This window comes from Crocodylus siamensis, chromosome 7, assembly GCF_052110815.1.
Source record: "Crocodylus siamensis isolate JL-2025a chromosome 7, ASM5211081v1, whole genome shotgun sequence".
Taxonomy (NCBI): Eukaryota; Metazoa; Chordata; order Crocodylia; family Crocodylidae; genus Crocodylus; species Crocodylus siamensis.
In genome coordinates, this window is record NC_143401.1 from 53,217,466 (window position 1) to 53,230,721 (window position 13,256).

The following is a 13,256-nucleotide window of genomic DNA, read 5'->3' on the forward strand; positions in this document are numbered from 1 at the left end:
TTGGGTCTCCAGCACTGATTAGCTTAAACTGGATACCTTGTTGCACATACAGTGGAGTTCCAGGCAATGACATTGATACTTTCCTGCTGACAGTCTGCTGTAAGAGGTGTTAATTGCCACTTGTTAACTTGTAACTGCAGCTGGCTCTGCCTATTACTTAATCACTTACTCAGATTCTCACGCATTCATTCATGAAACCAGCCCCAATTCAGCAATGCAATTCCAGTGATTATTATTCCAATGTATTCTTATAATCTAGTAATACAAGGCATGACTTTAAAGAAAAATACCTTTGTTAAAAGATATAAAATACAGAATGTCAAGGTAAAGATGAAATATAAAATGCAACATGAGGTAGTGAGGATCAAAGGCCACTGGGGACAGTAAGTGTGTTAGGTTAGATGCAGTAGACTGATTTAGCATAAACTTTAGACAGATATGGGAAGTTTTCTTTGGGAAATAAGATTTAATTATAGGGGGAATGTGTTCACGGGGATATATATAGTCATGTTTTCAATGCACCTTGGCTTTTCTTGTCTCTTACAGACTTTGCTTTGAAGTGGATATTTTGGTTCTTTTCATAGATGTCATAGATTTCATAGACATCAGGGCTGGAAGGGACCTCAGGAGATCATTGAGTCCAGCCCCCTGCCCAAAGGGCAGGAAGTCAGCTGGGGTCATAGGATCCCAGCAAGATAAGCATCCGATTTACTCTTGAAGGTGTTCGATGTAGGTGCTTGAACCACCTCCGCTGGCAGACTGTTCCAGACCTTGGGGGCTCGGACAGTAAAGAAATTCTTCCTTATGTCCAGCCTGAAACGGTCTTGCAGGAGTTTGTGACCGTTTGACCTCGTCATCCCTTGGGGTGCTCTCGTGAACAGATGTTCCCCCAGATCCTGGTGGTCACCCCTGATAAACTTATAGGTGGCCATCAGATCACCCCTGAGCCTGCGCTTTTCCAGGCTAAAGAGTCCTGTGGCTCTCAGCCTGTCATCGTAAGATCTGTTTTCCTGACCTCTGATCATGTGCGTGGCTCTCCTCTGGACTCTCTCAAGCTTCTCCACATCCTTTTTGAATTGTGGAGCCCAAAACTGGATGCAGTACTCCAGCTGCGGCCTCACCAAGGCCGAGTACAAGGGGAGAATGACGTCCCGGGATTTGCTCGAGAAGCATCTATGGATGCACGCCAGCATTTTGGTCGCTTTACTAGCCGCAGCATCGCATTGCAGGCTCATGTTCATCTTGTGGTCAATGATGACCCCCAAGTCTCTTTCTTCTGTAGTGCTAACCAATGTAGCACTGCCGAGCCTATAAGGGTGCTGCAGGTTTTTCCTCCCAAGGTGGAGAACCTTGCATTTATCGGTGTTAAACACCATGAGGTTCTCGTCTGTCCATTTGCTGAGCTTGTCCAGTCAGCCTGGATCACCCGCCTATCTTCTGGCGTGGATGCTTTGCCCCAAAGTTTGGTGTCATCAGCGAACTTGGCCAGTCCACTCCTGACTCCAATGTCCACATCATTAATGAAGATGTTGAATAGTATGGGTCCCAGGACAGAGCCTTAAGGGACCCCACTGTTCACAGGGCACCATGATGAGTGACTGCCATCAATCACAACCCTCTGGGTCCAACCACGAAGCCAATTTCCCAGCCAGCAGATCGTGGTGGAGCCAAGTCCACAACTGGCCAGTTTGGCCAAGAGGTGATCATGGGATACCAGATCAAAAGCTTTTTTGAAGTCAAGATATATGACAACAATCTCTTCTCCCTTGTCCAGGTGATAGATCACCTGGTCATAGAAGGAAATGAGATTGGTCAAACAAGACCTACCCGCAACAAACCCGTGCTGGCTGTCCCTTAGAATGTTAGCCTGGGCCAGTCCATCAAGGATGGCCTCCTTAATAAACTTTTCTAGGATCTTCCCCAGGATAGAAGTCAGGCTAATGGGCCTGTAGTTAGCCAGATCCACTCTCCTCCCTTTCTTGAAGATCGGCACCACATTGGCCTTCTTCCAGTCTTCGGGCACTACACCAGAGCGCCAGGAGTTTTCAAAGATCCGTGCCAGGGGCTGGGCTATGACGCTCGCCAGCTCCTTGAGTACCCTGGGGTGCAGATTGTCAGGGCCGGCTGACTTGAAGGTATCCAGCTTCTCAAGGTGTTCCTTCACAAGGTCAGCATTGATGGAGGGTAGGGGATCCCCCTCATCCAGATTTCCCTGTCCCATAGCAGGCACGGGCATCCCATGTGACTGATGAAAGACTGACGCAAAGTACCTATTTAATAGGTTGGCTTTTTCCTGGGCGTCAGTTGTCAGTTGCCCCATCTGGTTTAGCAGGGGTCCAACATTGCCCTTGCTTTTCCTCCGGCTCCCCACATATCTGAAAAAGGACTTTTTGTTGTCCTTGATGCCTGAAGCTAGTTGGAGTTCAGTTGCAGCCTTGGCTTTCCTGGTTTGGTCTCTGCAGGACCAGACCAGCGCGGACCAGCTTTTGTTTCCTTTAGTGACACTTAGCTCAATTGATATGTAGATGTAGTTTGTAGGTTTCTCCTACAGAAAGCAACTTCAGCTTTCTGGCTTCCTGGGGGGGGCCTTGCCACACCCATTCAATGAGTGTGCTAGGTCTCTGCCAATACTTAGAAGGAAAAAGAAATGCACAAAATTAGGGAGGGAGGGGAAGGCAAGAATGGGCTGCTTGTTACAATCCTCTGCAGTCATTTCCCCACCCCAGATCTGCAAAAAATTTCCCACTTCCTTCCGATGCTTCCCTCATCACCATTTTAACATTTCAACTTCCTTTTCAGTCTCATAGCTGAGCTGAACCTTTCTTTTAGGCCTCTGTAAAGCAGCTAGTGTTCGCTTCGGATTCGGCCACTTCAGGGGACAGTGATTCGATTTGGTTATTCAAATCACTGTCCCGAATCAATTTGGCCAAATCTGATTTGGAGATTCAGTTGCTGCCAAATCTGATGAATCTCCCAATCATGCAGGCCCCGCCCGCCCCAGCTCCTGGCTCTTCGAAAAAAAAAAAAGCCTGTCCTCACTGAGTCCTGCCACGCAGGGGGCGATCCCACTGCCCCACACGACATGGGGGGGTTCTGCCATGACCCCCTCCAACCCTCGCCCACTCCCTCAGCTCCCCCCATGGCTGCCCCACCCGCCCACCCCAGCTCTGGCCCTTTAAAAAAAAATAAAACAAAAAAAGCCCTGACTCACCAGCTCCTGCCTGGTAGGGGCGCGATCCCTGCTGTCCTGCGCTGCATAGGGTGGTCTGCCACAAGCCCCCTGAAACTCCAAGGCTGCTGAAACAGCCGGTGAGTTCAGGTTTTTGTTTTTGTGATTTTTCTCAAAGGGCCAGGAGTTGGGGTAGGTGGGGCAGCCATGGGGGGGATGGAGGAGCAGGCAGGGGACTTGGGGCAGAGCCCTCCATGCAGCGTGGGGCAATGGGGGGTATTGGGGATCGCCCCCTGCCTGGCAGCACCCAGTGAGTCAAAGTTTTTTTTAAAGGGCGGGGAGCTGGGGTGAGCGAGGCAGCTATGGGGGGTGCAGACTGGGGGAGCAGATGGCCACCAAATTGGGCCAAATCTCCTGCAAATTGAATCAGCACCTGAAGCTTCGCACAGCCTACTTTCTTTTCCATTTTCAATTATTCGTGTTTCTTCACCGGCCTTAAATATCTGGCAAACATCACCAAACAGATCATCAAACATTTCACCCAGAATCCCTCTGTGACCCCTTGTCTAAGCCTGTTACATATGATTAGCATGCCTCCACCCTCCATGAGGTGGAGCTGGACCAGGTTTCCCTGTGCCTCATTCTGTGTATAAGTTTTTGGAGGATCCCAGGGCTCTTGACAAAAACACTTGGTTTCAGTCATGAGTGGGGGCTAATAAGCACATGGCTTCTATGTGAAGGGTATCTGGAGTACAAACACATACTGAGTAGGCCTGTGCAAAGCTGCTAGTATTTGCTTCTGATTCAGATTTGGCTGATTTGGGGGACAGCGATTCGATTCTGTGATCAAATCACTGTCTCAAAACTATTCAGCCAAATCAGATTTGGAGATTCAGGCCCGCCCCCTACTTACCAGCCCAGAGTCCGGGTCCAGCTCCCTGTGATGGCGAGCAGGGATTGCCCAAATCTCTGAATCTTTCCAAAGCTCTCTGAAGCTCTCTCTTTCCTGCTTATGCAGGGGGTCGGACTCGATGATCTATTGAGGTCCCTTCCGACCCTAGCATCTATGAATCTATGAATCTATGAAATCTTGTCTGAATCAATTTGGAGAGCTTTGAATCAATCTGAACCTTTTTATTAGTCTCCTGATTTGGTTTGGATTCAGAGATTCAGCTTCCAAATCAGGCCAAATCTCCTCCAAATTGAATCAGCACCCAAAGCTTCACACAGGTCTAATATTGAGCAGTACTGAGCTATGGAGTCACCATTGCTTGAAATGCTGCTGATTCTGCTGGGGCCCAGCCCACTGAACTATATAGTAAATCATGAGCCTTTTGACTTTGGACCAATATCATGTATAATGGGTGTGTCTACACACACATTGAATACAGCTGAATAAATTCTGATGCAGTCCATGCCAAACTTTATTGCTCCCAGGCACCATGTCTGCACATGCATCTGGACTGCACCACATTGAGTCAGGGTGGAGCAGCCCTGGCTGGCAGGGAGCGCTAGGAGTCAGCTTGCTACCCCAGGGCTGCTCTGACCTGGGTTAATGTGCTGCAGAGGAGCTGGATGGGGTATGAGAGTGCTTCAGTGTGTGGCTAGCCAGCAGGCAGTCCCTGCACTGAAGCACCCTCATGCCACAGCCAGCCCCATCAGCATCTACATGTATGTTGCAGTGGAGTAAATAACTCCACTGTAAAATAGTACTTGTGTCTGGTAATGCTATTCTATGACAGAGTTAATTAGTTTACTCGGTCCTAATAGCATGACACATGTAGATGGTAGTGTTTTACTGCGGAGCTAATTAGTCAAGTATCTTGTATAGATGCACCCAGTTTGTGCTATATATAAGTAGGAACAAAAGTGCTGCTTAAAGGTGTGTTTATGGAGTACCTGTGGTAAAATTTGCAGCAGTTTCAAATAAAGGTAAAATGCATCAATTCTGGATTAAGTAATTCTATGTGTACCCGTGGTAATTTGCCTCTGCAAATTATTACAGGCATGATTATTTTGAAGTCACTGTTTTCAGATTTGCTTCTCACTTCTATGTGCTCAGAACAGCAAGGTCTGACAGGAGCAGGGAGAGGGGCTGCAAGGGGAAAAAGTTAGCGGGGACAGAGGGCAAGGAGGCAACCTGACACCCCCACCCCATTTATTTTCCCTTCTGTAGGAGTGGGAGGGGGACAAATTCAAGGCAAACCTCCCATAATTAGATCCTGTACCTGGAAAATTATAACAAATGTATAAATTTTCCATATATAGAATCTAATTAATTCACGGGGTTGTCTCATAGTCAGGATTGTTCTATATTTGAGTAAATACAGTAATTCCTACCATTCACTTCAGGGTTACATCATTTTCTAGCTTTTAACTTTAGGTTTTACATCAGAAATTAACTGCTTTCCCAAATTCTTTTCTGAGTTTTAACATTATTTATGGGCTTTCTCTCTGAACCAGGTGAGCTCAGAAATACATGAGGTCTTCAGGGGGGGCCTGTACTTTAAAGTCTAAAATTTACACTGCATGGATTGTTGCAGGCTCAGATGCATAAATTACCATTTTCTGGAGTTTTATCTTTTAATTTAAATATTTTATCATTTTGCAAGCTACTACAACAATAACTGAGCATTTTTACATCTGGATCAATTAAATATACAGTAAGTGTAATAAATTGCCTTCTGTTAATGAAAAAAATACCCTGGAGAACATAAATCTATCGACTACAAATTAGTGTTTTAAAGGCCCTGTTAAATAAGTGAATATTTCTGCATCTGTCCAGAATTGCTGATACAAAGGAACCGTTTTGGGTTAATCCACTTTCAGTGTGGTGTATCTTTTGCTTGTGTTCTATCTTTGATCTTAGGGTTCATGTCCTCTCTGTGATCTTGCTGATTAAAGGATTGTTTTTCCTCAGTGCACTTCTGTGTCCCATCTCTCAATGCTGAAATTTTTCATAAGAGTTTACTGGTGAGCAAACAAATCTCCTGAAATAACATAAAGTATGAAAAAGTAGTTAAACTCACACAATGCTGCCTCCATAATTTTTTTTAACAGAACATCTGAAAACAATGGCAAGTCCTTAGGACCAAAAAATGCATATTCTTGTTGCAATGATGACTGAAAAATGGATTGATCAGAGCCACCTCACAAAATTGTGGTGTGTTTTGGAACATGTACAGTATTCATGCATAACTGCTGTTAGGTTCTGGCTCAGTGGAGGCCTTTGTGGAATAGTGATAACTAAATAGGACTTTATGCCCTGTACAGTCTACAGATAATTTACATCTCCTTATGTGAGCTTCTTTAGGCTTTTTTAATAACTTCTCTGCCAGTTTTGATAGATCCTGAAATAATATGTGCACATAACTATACAAAAACAGTGCTGTGTAGTCCTGGTAATGTACTTGCATTCTATGCTGAATGACTCACTGTGGGGGGTAAAAGGACAGTTTAGCCCATAATCAGTCAGACCTTGGACTTTGTTTATTCTATATATGTCGCCAAAAAGCAATTATTCTTGGTCTCTACTAGACTGAAACACGTGAACCACCAACTTGGAGATGAAAAGTTCTATATCTAAGCTTCTTAGCTGCCAGGCCAAACTGAGTAATATGCTGGCTAACTCCAACAGCTTACAGTGGGCCCAACATGAATTGTTTGGAGAAAGGAGGACTTCGTGGGGACCACCACTCTTATGTGTACACTCAGTAATTTCCATCTCTTCAGTGTTTTTAATTAACTTGTATGCTGTTTAGTAATGCCATATTTTCTTGCATAAAACATACCATCAAATAAGACACATACCATATTATGGGAAGAGAAAATAAAGTAAAAAACGTTTTTTGCAGTCATGGCTGAATTCTGGCTGCACAGAGCAGGGACAGAGTCTAGTCTTCGGTATCACTCCCACTCCCCTTTCTTTTCAGCCAAAAGCTAAAGGTTTAACCCTGTCACAGGTAAGCTGCTCAGTCGAAAGCTGCTGCCAATTCAGCAATGGCTGTAAACCTCTAGCTTTTGGCTGAGCAGCAGTTTCTGGCTCTCCTTCATGCAGCCAGAGAGAGCCAGAGCACAGCAGCAGTCATTCGAGCAACTCCCTGCCTCCATTTCAGCCTAGAAATCAGGTTCCTTGCTTCAAACATGCATCCCCATTTCAGATGACTCATTTTGTGGGTTAAGTTACGTATGGTACATAGTAAACATGGTGGTTTTTCTTCTGGTCATAAACATCTGTCTTTTGTTTTAGTCGTACTTTCAAAAGAGGTTGTAGCACCCTGTAGAAAAGAGATCAGATTTTCCTTTCTTGTTAGAGGTCTTAGGTTTCTTCCTAGACTGTTTGGCTGAGTTGACTTTTTTAGGACAGCCTTTCTCAAGGGCTTTAGAACCATCTTCACTGGTCAGGCACAACCTTCTAGATCAGTATTAAAAATCATGTCACCTATGCAGGCTGCCATATAAATCCATGTGGCTGTAGAATCCAGTACGCCAGGCTGAAATGTGGCTGCAGTTGCATGAAGGCTCAGATACTGCCATGAGTTTGTAAGTGCCCCAAGTAATAGAGATAGCCATTTACTCCCATAAAGCTGGCATCACCAGGATCTTCCAGTATTTCTTTGCGGCATCTAAGGATATTTACAAATTCAGGCCATCCCATTCAGTGTATAAGTTCATCCACCATGGGTCCTGGGGTAGACCTCAAATCTAGATAAAGTATTCAGTTTACAGAAATCCATACCCATACAGAACCTTAGTGTGGAAGAATCATAAGAACTGCTATTTACTGGGTCAGTATCCTATGTCTCACAGTGGCAGAGAGTGGATACTGAAAGAGAGAGTGAGCAGGGTATGACTAGGGTTTTTCCTCCGTTCCTCTCCGACCCTGCAGCCTCCAGGAATTATAAGGTCTAGGAAGCTCTAATTCAGAGTCCGTACTCCTAATTCCCATACTCAATAGCTACTGATGCCCCTTTCCTCTAAGAATTTGTCCAGTCCCTTTTTTAATCTGGTTAAACTGTCAGCTTCCACAACATAGTGTGACATTGAGTTCCACACTTTAATTAAACACTGTCTGATAAAGAACTTCCTTTTGTTTGTTTTAAACTTACTGTCTACTTACTAGTTTCATTTTATGACCCTTAGTTCTTATACTGAGAGATGGAAAATAATACTTTTATCTTTACTTTCTCTGTACCATGTAGTATTTTGTAAGCCCTTATCATGTCCCCCCTCAAGCATCTCTTCTCTAAACCAAATAGGTAGGAACCTACCAGATGCATGATTTCATAGATTTATTAGAAATTGTGTAGTCTCCCATGAAATAGACAGTTCCCTGTGAAAAAGTGTGGGGAACTGGCTATGTTCAAAGAGCTGGCAAAGAGCTGTTTCCAAGAAGGGCAGGGGGAGGGGGAAGGGAGCAAAGAGGGAAAAAAAAGACAGACTGCCCATCTCCTGAAGTGGGGAGAGAGAGAAGTGGGAAAAGTTCCCATCTCTGTCTCCAGAAGGGGAGGTGGGGAGCAGGGAAAAGCCCAAGAAAATTCCCCTTCTCCTGAAGGGGAGGTGAGGGGCGGGATGATAGCTGAAGTGGAGCAAATCAGAGGCTGACCCCCTGATGTATTGGTTTTCCTCTTTAATAAAATTTATGGTTGGTATTTTTTTTAAGTAATTGTCTCCATTGCTTTATTTTAGCCAGGTAGCTAGCTTTACACTTCAGTTGGGTACAGGAACTGTTTAATTGTCACACTTAAACTGTTTGTTAACTCAGTGATTATCACCCCCAGCCCTTTGAAGAGGGTGCTAATCATTGGATTAGCCAGGCAGCTCCAGCTAGGGCTTTTCAACCAATGCCTGGGAGGGGTGGGACTTGCAGTGCCCCTCAGTCAATCAGAGGTGGGGAGGCACTTTGCTCCACCTTCAAAATGGCAGCCCTGGCCATGATAAAGCTGTGAAATCCAGGGCCCCAGGTGTGTTATATCCATGTAATTGGCCACCAGGCCCCATGAAATTGGTAGGTCCCTACAAATACGCCTAGCCTCCTTAATCTCTCCTCATATGCAAGCCCCTCCATACCACTAATAATTCTTGTTGCCCTTCTCTGTAGCTTCTCTAGTTCTGCATCTTTTTTGGGAAGTGGGAACCAAAACTGGGCACAGTATTCAAGGTATAGACGCATAATAAAATTTATGAAGGGGTATTATGATACTTCTGTTTGGTTTACAATTCCCTCCTTAATAATTACTAACTTTCTGTTTGGCTTTTTTGACAGCTGCTGACACTGAGCAGATGTTTTTAACAAATTTCACAATGACTGTGCTAATGCAGAGCCCACCTTAGTGTAGGTATAGTTTGGGTTATTTTTGCCCATGTGCATCACTTTACATTTGCCTGCATTAAATTTCATATCATTTAGTTGCCCATTCACTCAATAGTGCAAGATCCTTCTGTAGCTGCCCAGAGTCCTCCTTGGTCTGTGTCACTTTGAATAACTCTCAGTTTGAATAATTAATACTACAGAGCACAGAGCTAAGACACTGACTGCGTAATGCCAGTGACTATTTGATTCCACTGTTAAGCCAGGTTCATCTTTTTTAGCTCTTCTTTTGCAAGGCCTTGCAACATTTTTATCATCATCTGCCTGTTCTCTCAGTCTTCCCAGGCAGTGTTTCTATGATGGAATATGAAATAAGTCAGATTACAGGTGATCACTGTTTTCTGCTCAGTTGATACCCCATTTGCATGGGTACATCTGATGTCTCAGTGGCTGTACAGGGTCCAAATTCATAGGGGTAAGACCCCTGAGAACAGTATTTCTAGTCTTGAAGAATCTCTTGGAGATTCTGGTGGGACACGTTCCAGAACGGTTTAAATCTTTCCCTTAGTTGTCACCATCTTAATTGTTTTATTGTCTTATTCCTTCCATTCAAAGCCCATTATACCCTTTGGGTGTCAACCCATACAACAGCCGGAACTGTGAGAAACCAGTAAATGATTGGGAGACCTTGCAGTAAATGGGGGGTGAAGGGGAGGAAGTCATAGGATCATAGAAAATTAGGATTGGAAGAGACCTCAAGTGATCATCTAGTACAACCCCCTGCTCTCAAAGCAGGACCATCTCCAACTAGGAATCATTGTTTCTTTAAGGGGCATGGGCTCTAGGGGAGCTTGTCAGTACAGACCCAAGTGCTACTAGCTCATAGTCCCAGCAGGATTCACAGAAACTCCTGACATTTTTATACGGATGCTAGCTTCCCTAAAATGTGGCAACAGTTTGGGTAAGGTGACACTGGTCCAAGCACTTCAGTTTCACTTTCACGTTGTTTATAACCACCAAAAGAGGTCATCTGGGGTCTGCTCTGAATTCAGCTTTGAATTCTTGACTGTGGTGCTTGGGACCACTGTATCTGCTTCCTTAACATGGTGAGGTTCTACCTTCTTCTTAGCCCTTTGAGTTATGTTTTAGCCCTTCTCTCATGCAAGAAATAATCTCATACAGGCCCCTTTTCTTCAGCTTATGGCCAACGAGTATGATGTCTCAATTACTCAGATCATATCACTGTCTGTAGTAACTACTCTATCAAGATACCTTTGCTCCCCTTTAGTGCCAAGGGTACTGATACTGGGCAACTCGGGCCCACCATGATCCATTGCGCCCTGACTCAGAGACCTGTGTAGCTATGAGGATTGGCCAAATTGGTCTCACTTAAGTCTCAATACCCAGTTCCTTGGACCACTTCCTACCTACTCCCTAAAGTCCTTTGCTTTTTTACCCCTTTCAGTTTACTTCATCCCTGGCAATATACCTCTGTCATCTCTGTTCTTTGGTATAGCCCTTTGCCCAGGAACTCTTCCTTTACTGGGAGTTGTTCAAGCTTGATTTGAGTGCCTGGAAGTTCCTGTTTCATTGGAGTACCAGCCTGAACTAACTCCTTGTTTCTCAGTCTTTATAGCCTTAGGTCTGGCACAGTCAAAAGTAAGAATAGGTAAGTCCTTAAATAGATCTCTGTTCATGTTTCACATAGGTCCTTGTTGCCTCTGGATTCTAATTTTCCTGTTCATACTTGGGGCTTACTAGCTCCATCACATTCAACCATCATAACATCTACAGATGTGTGCATATTTTATGTATTCTTAAATGTGTATAATCTCAGTGGCTGTACTTTTATATGAAATAAAATATCAAATTCTGTTTAACATTCAGTCAAACGTATTTTTACTTAGCTCCTGTTGAAGCAATTGTGCACATTGCCGGGTAATTAAGAATATCTACTGATACCAAAAGCAGCGCAAAATTCTCTCCAGCAATTGTGAGAAACAAGTTTTTCTTGATGATTATCATTTATTGGACCAGCTGTATAGTTGGGAAAGATGTTGGACAAGCTTTTGGGCACAAGGTCTGGGAAAGAAGCAACTACAGCCTAAGCTAAATATCCAGCAACTGGTGATTTAATTGTGGTTCTTCTTCCTGAGCTTAAATATATGTGTTTGTGTCTTTGTTTTACAGTAGTTTCCCTGCTTTATTATTTAAATCCTACTTTAAGGACTAGCATATTTTGCCATTTTTTAAGTTTCTAAATAAGTGCATCATTTGCTTAATGACTATCAAATTATTTTATTTTTATTTCTTTGAAGAGGTCTTCAAAAGAAAAGAGTTTATATGATTTTTAATAAATTGAAATGTTAATCTAGATAAATAATTTCCATAATGTAGATACCCTAGGTATTCATTGGATTGTGTGTTAATGTACTTCTGCATTCCTGGTATATGTAGACATGTAAGAATTTATTGCTATCCATTACCATGTAAACAGAAAGCTGTTGTCTATGCAAGAGAAAAGTGCTCCTATGTTTTGGTATTCATTCAGTTAGTTGAGCATTCCCCATATGTATGGATCAGAGAAGGACAATTTCTGAGACCTATAACAATTCTCTGTGGGGCTACCTTCTTGCCAGCAAGACAGAAATAAAGTAATTCCTAGGAATGATCCAAAGTTTATCAAAGCCAATATGAGTCTTTTACTTCAATATACTTTGGGTTTAACTCAGTCATGTCCCACTTAACTGGACTCACAGGCTGGATGAGTGGGGCAGGGCTGGTCTGCAGGCCAAAGGCCAAGTGTAGACTGCAAAGCTGCATCACCTGGTCCACGGGGCTGGAATTTGGCAGCAGCAGTGTTAACTGCTGTGGGCTCCCAGAGCTGTGGCAGCCTCTGCTTTTCTGTCTGCCAGATTTCTGGCCCTGCAGGCAGCCATACAAGCCAGATGATACTGCTCCACAGGCCACATCTTGGTTACTTCAGGTTCCACTGATAGAAGAACAAACCCATTGAGGAGACTCCATGAGAGATCACAATATATGAGGGGCCAAGATAAGCTATGATTAGAAAACTGATGTAAATTGAGCCAAATACGTCTCAAATTATTTGAAATTACATAGAATTTGGCAGCTAAAATTAGGACAGAGCCAGCTCAGTTCCTGCTGCTGCTCTTTAAAAATCAGATTTACCTGCAGACATACACATTTAACTTGGTAAGCAATAATCTTAAATCATATATTTTGTAATTCAAGAAGGTTTTGCTTTTGACCTGACCTGGACAGCATCTGAAATAAACATTCCTTAGATCATAGTTTGAGACGAGTAGTAAATGGTGGTAGATCTATGTTTAAGTGTTTATTTGATAAAATAGTATTTAACAGAAGGACAGATGATCTTCAGGCAAGTTTTTTCTGTTCTAGACATCAGTAATGAATGGTCTGCAGTTAACTGATTAAGGCCGTCATTCAGGAAGATAAACAGGTTTATCCTAAAAGTCATAAATTGTATTCCAAATGACATGGTAATATAAGAATGATGATGTAGCTGTGATGGTCCAGAAATTATGCCAGAGGCAAGGATTTCTTAGGGTGATAAGTTTTTATGCAGTTGGTACAGTAAAAGATATCCCCCTGAGAAATTCTCACCCCTCACATTCCAGATGACATATATTTATTAGTTTGAAAAATGCAAATGTTATCTGTATCTTCTAAACTATGGAATAGTTCTGAAACATTACCATGATAAATGTATTTTTAATAATTCAATACAAAAAT

The 13,256-nt window shown here is 43.3% G+C and overlaps 2 protein-coding genes across 4 annotated transcripts in view; one reads left to right on the forward strand and one right to left on the reverse strand.

Annotated features, from left to right (window-relative positions):
- Positions 1 to 13,256, forward strand: part of TET1 (tet methylcytosine dioxygenase 1) — a 174,318-nt gene that overhangs the window by 148,767 nt on the left and 12,295 nt on the right. Inside the window, exon 12 of one of the 3 annotated variants that reach the window (XM_090057970.1) lies at positions 6,707 to 13,235. The exons of the other annotated variants lie outside the window; for them this stretch is intronic. Within the exon in view, the coding sequence (XP_089914096.1) occupies positions 6,707 to 6,711 (5 nt within the window). The 3' untranslated portion in view covers positions 6,712 to 13,235. Of the gene's footprint in view, positions 1 to 6,706; positions 13,236 to 13,256 lie in introns of those variants that run through there. 3 annotated transcript variants of the gene reach the window in all.
- The window catches only part of LOC149859797 (uncharacterized), a 38,771-nt gene continuing 29,734 nt past the window's right edge, over positions 4,220 to 13,256 (reverse strand). The window contains exon 2 of the mRNA XM_090057975.1: positions 4,220 to 6,159. Coding sequence (XP_089914101.1) covers positions 6,137 to 6,159 — 23 coding nt within the window. The 3' untranslated portion in view covers positions 4,220 to 6,136. The remainder of the gene's footprint in view (positions 6,160 to 13,256) is intronic.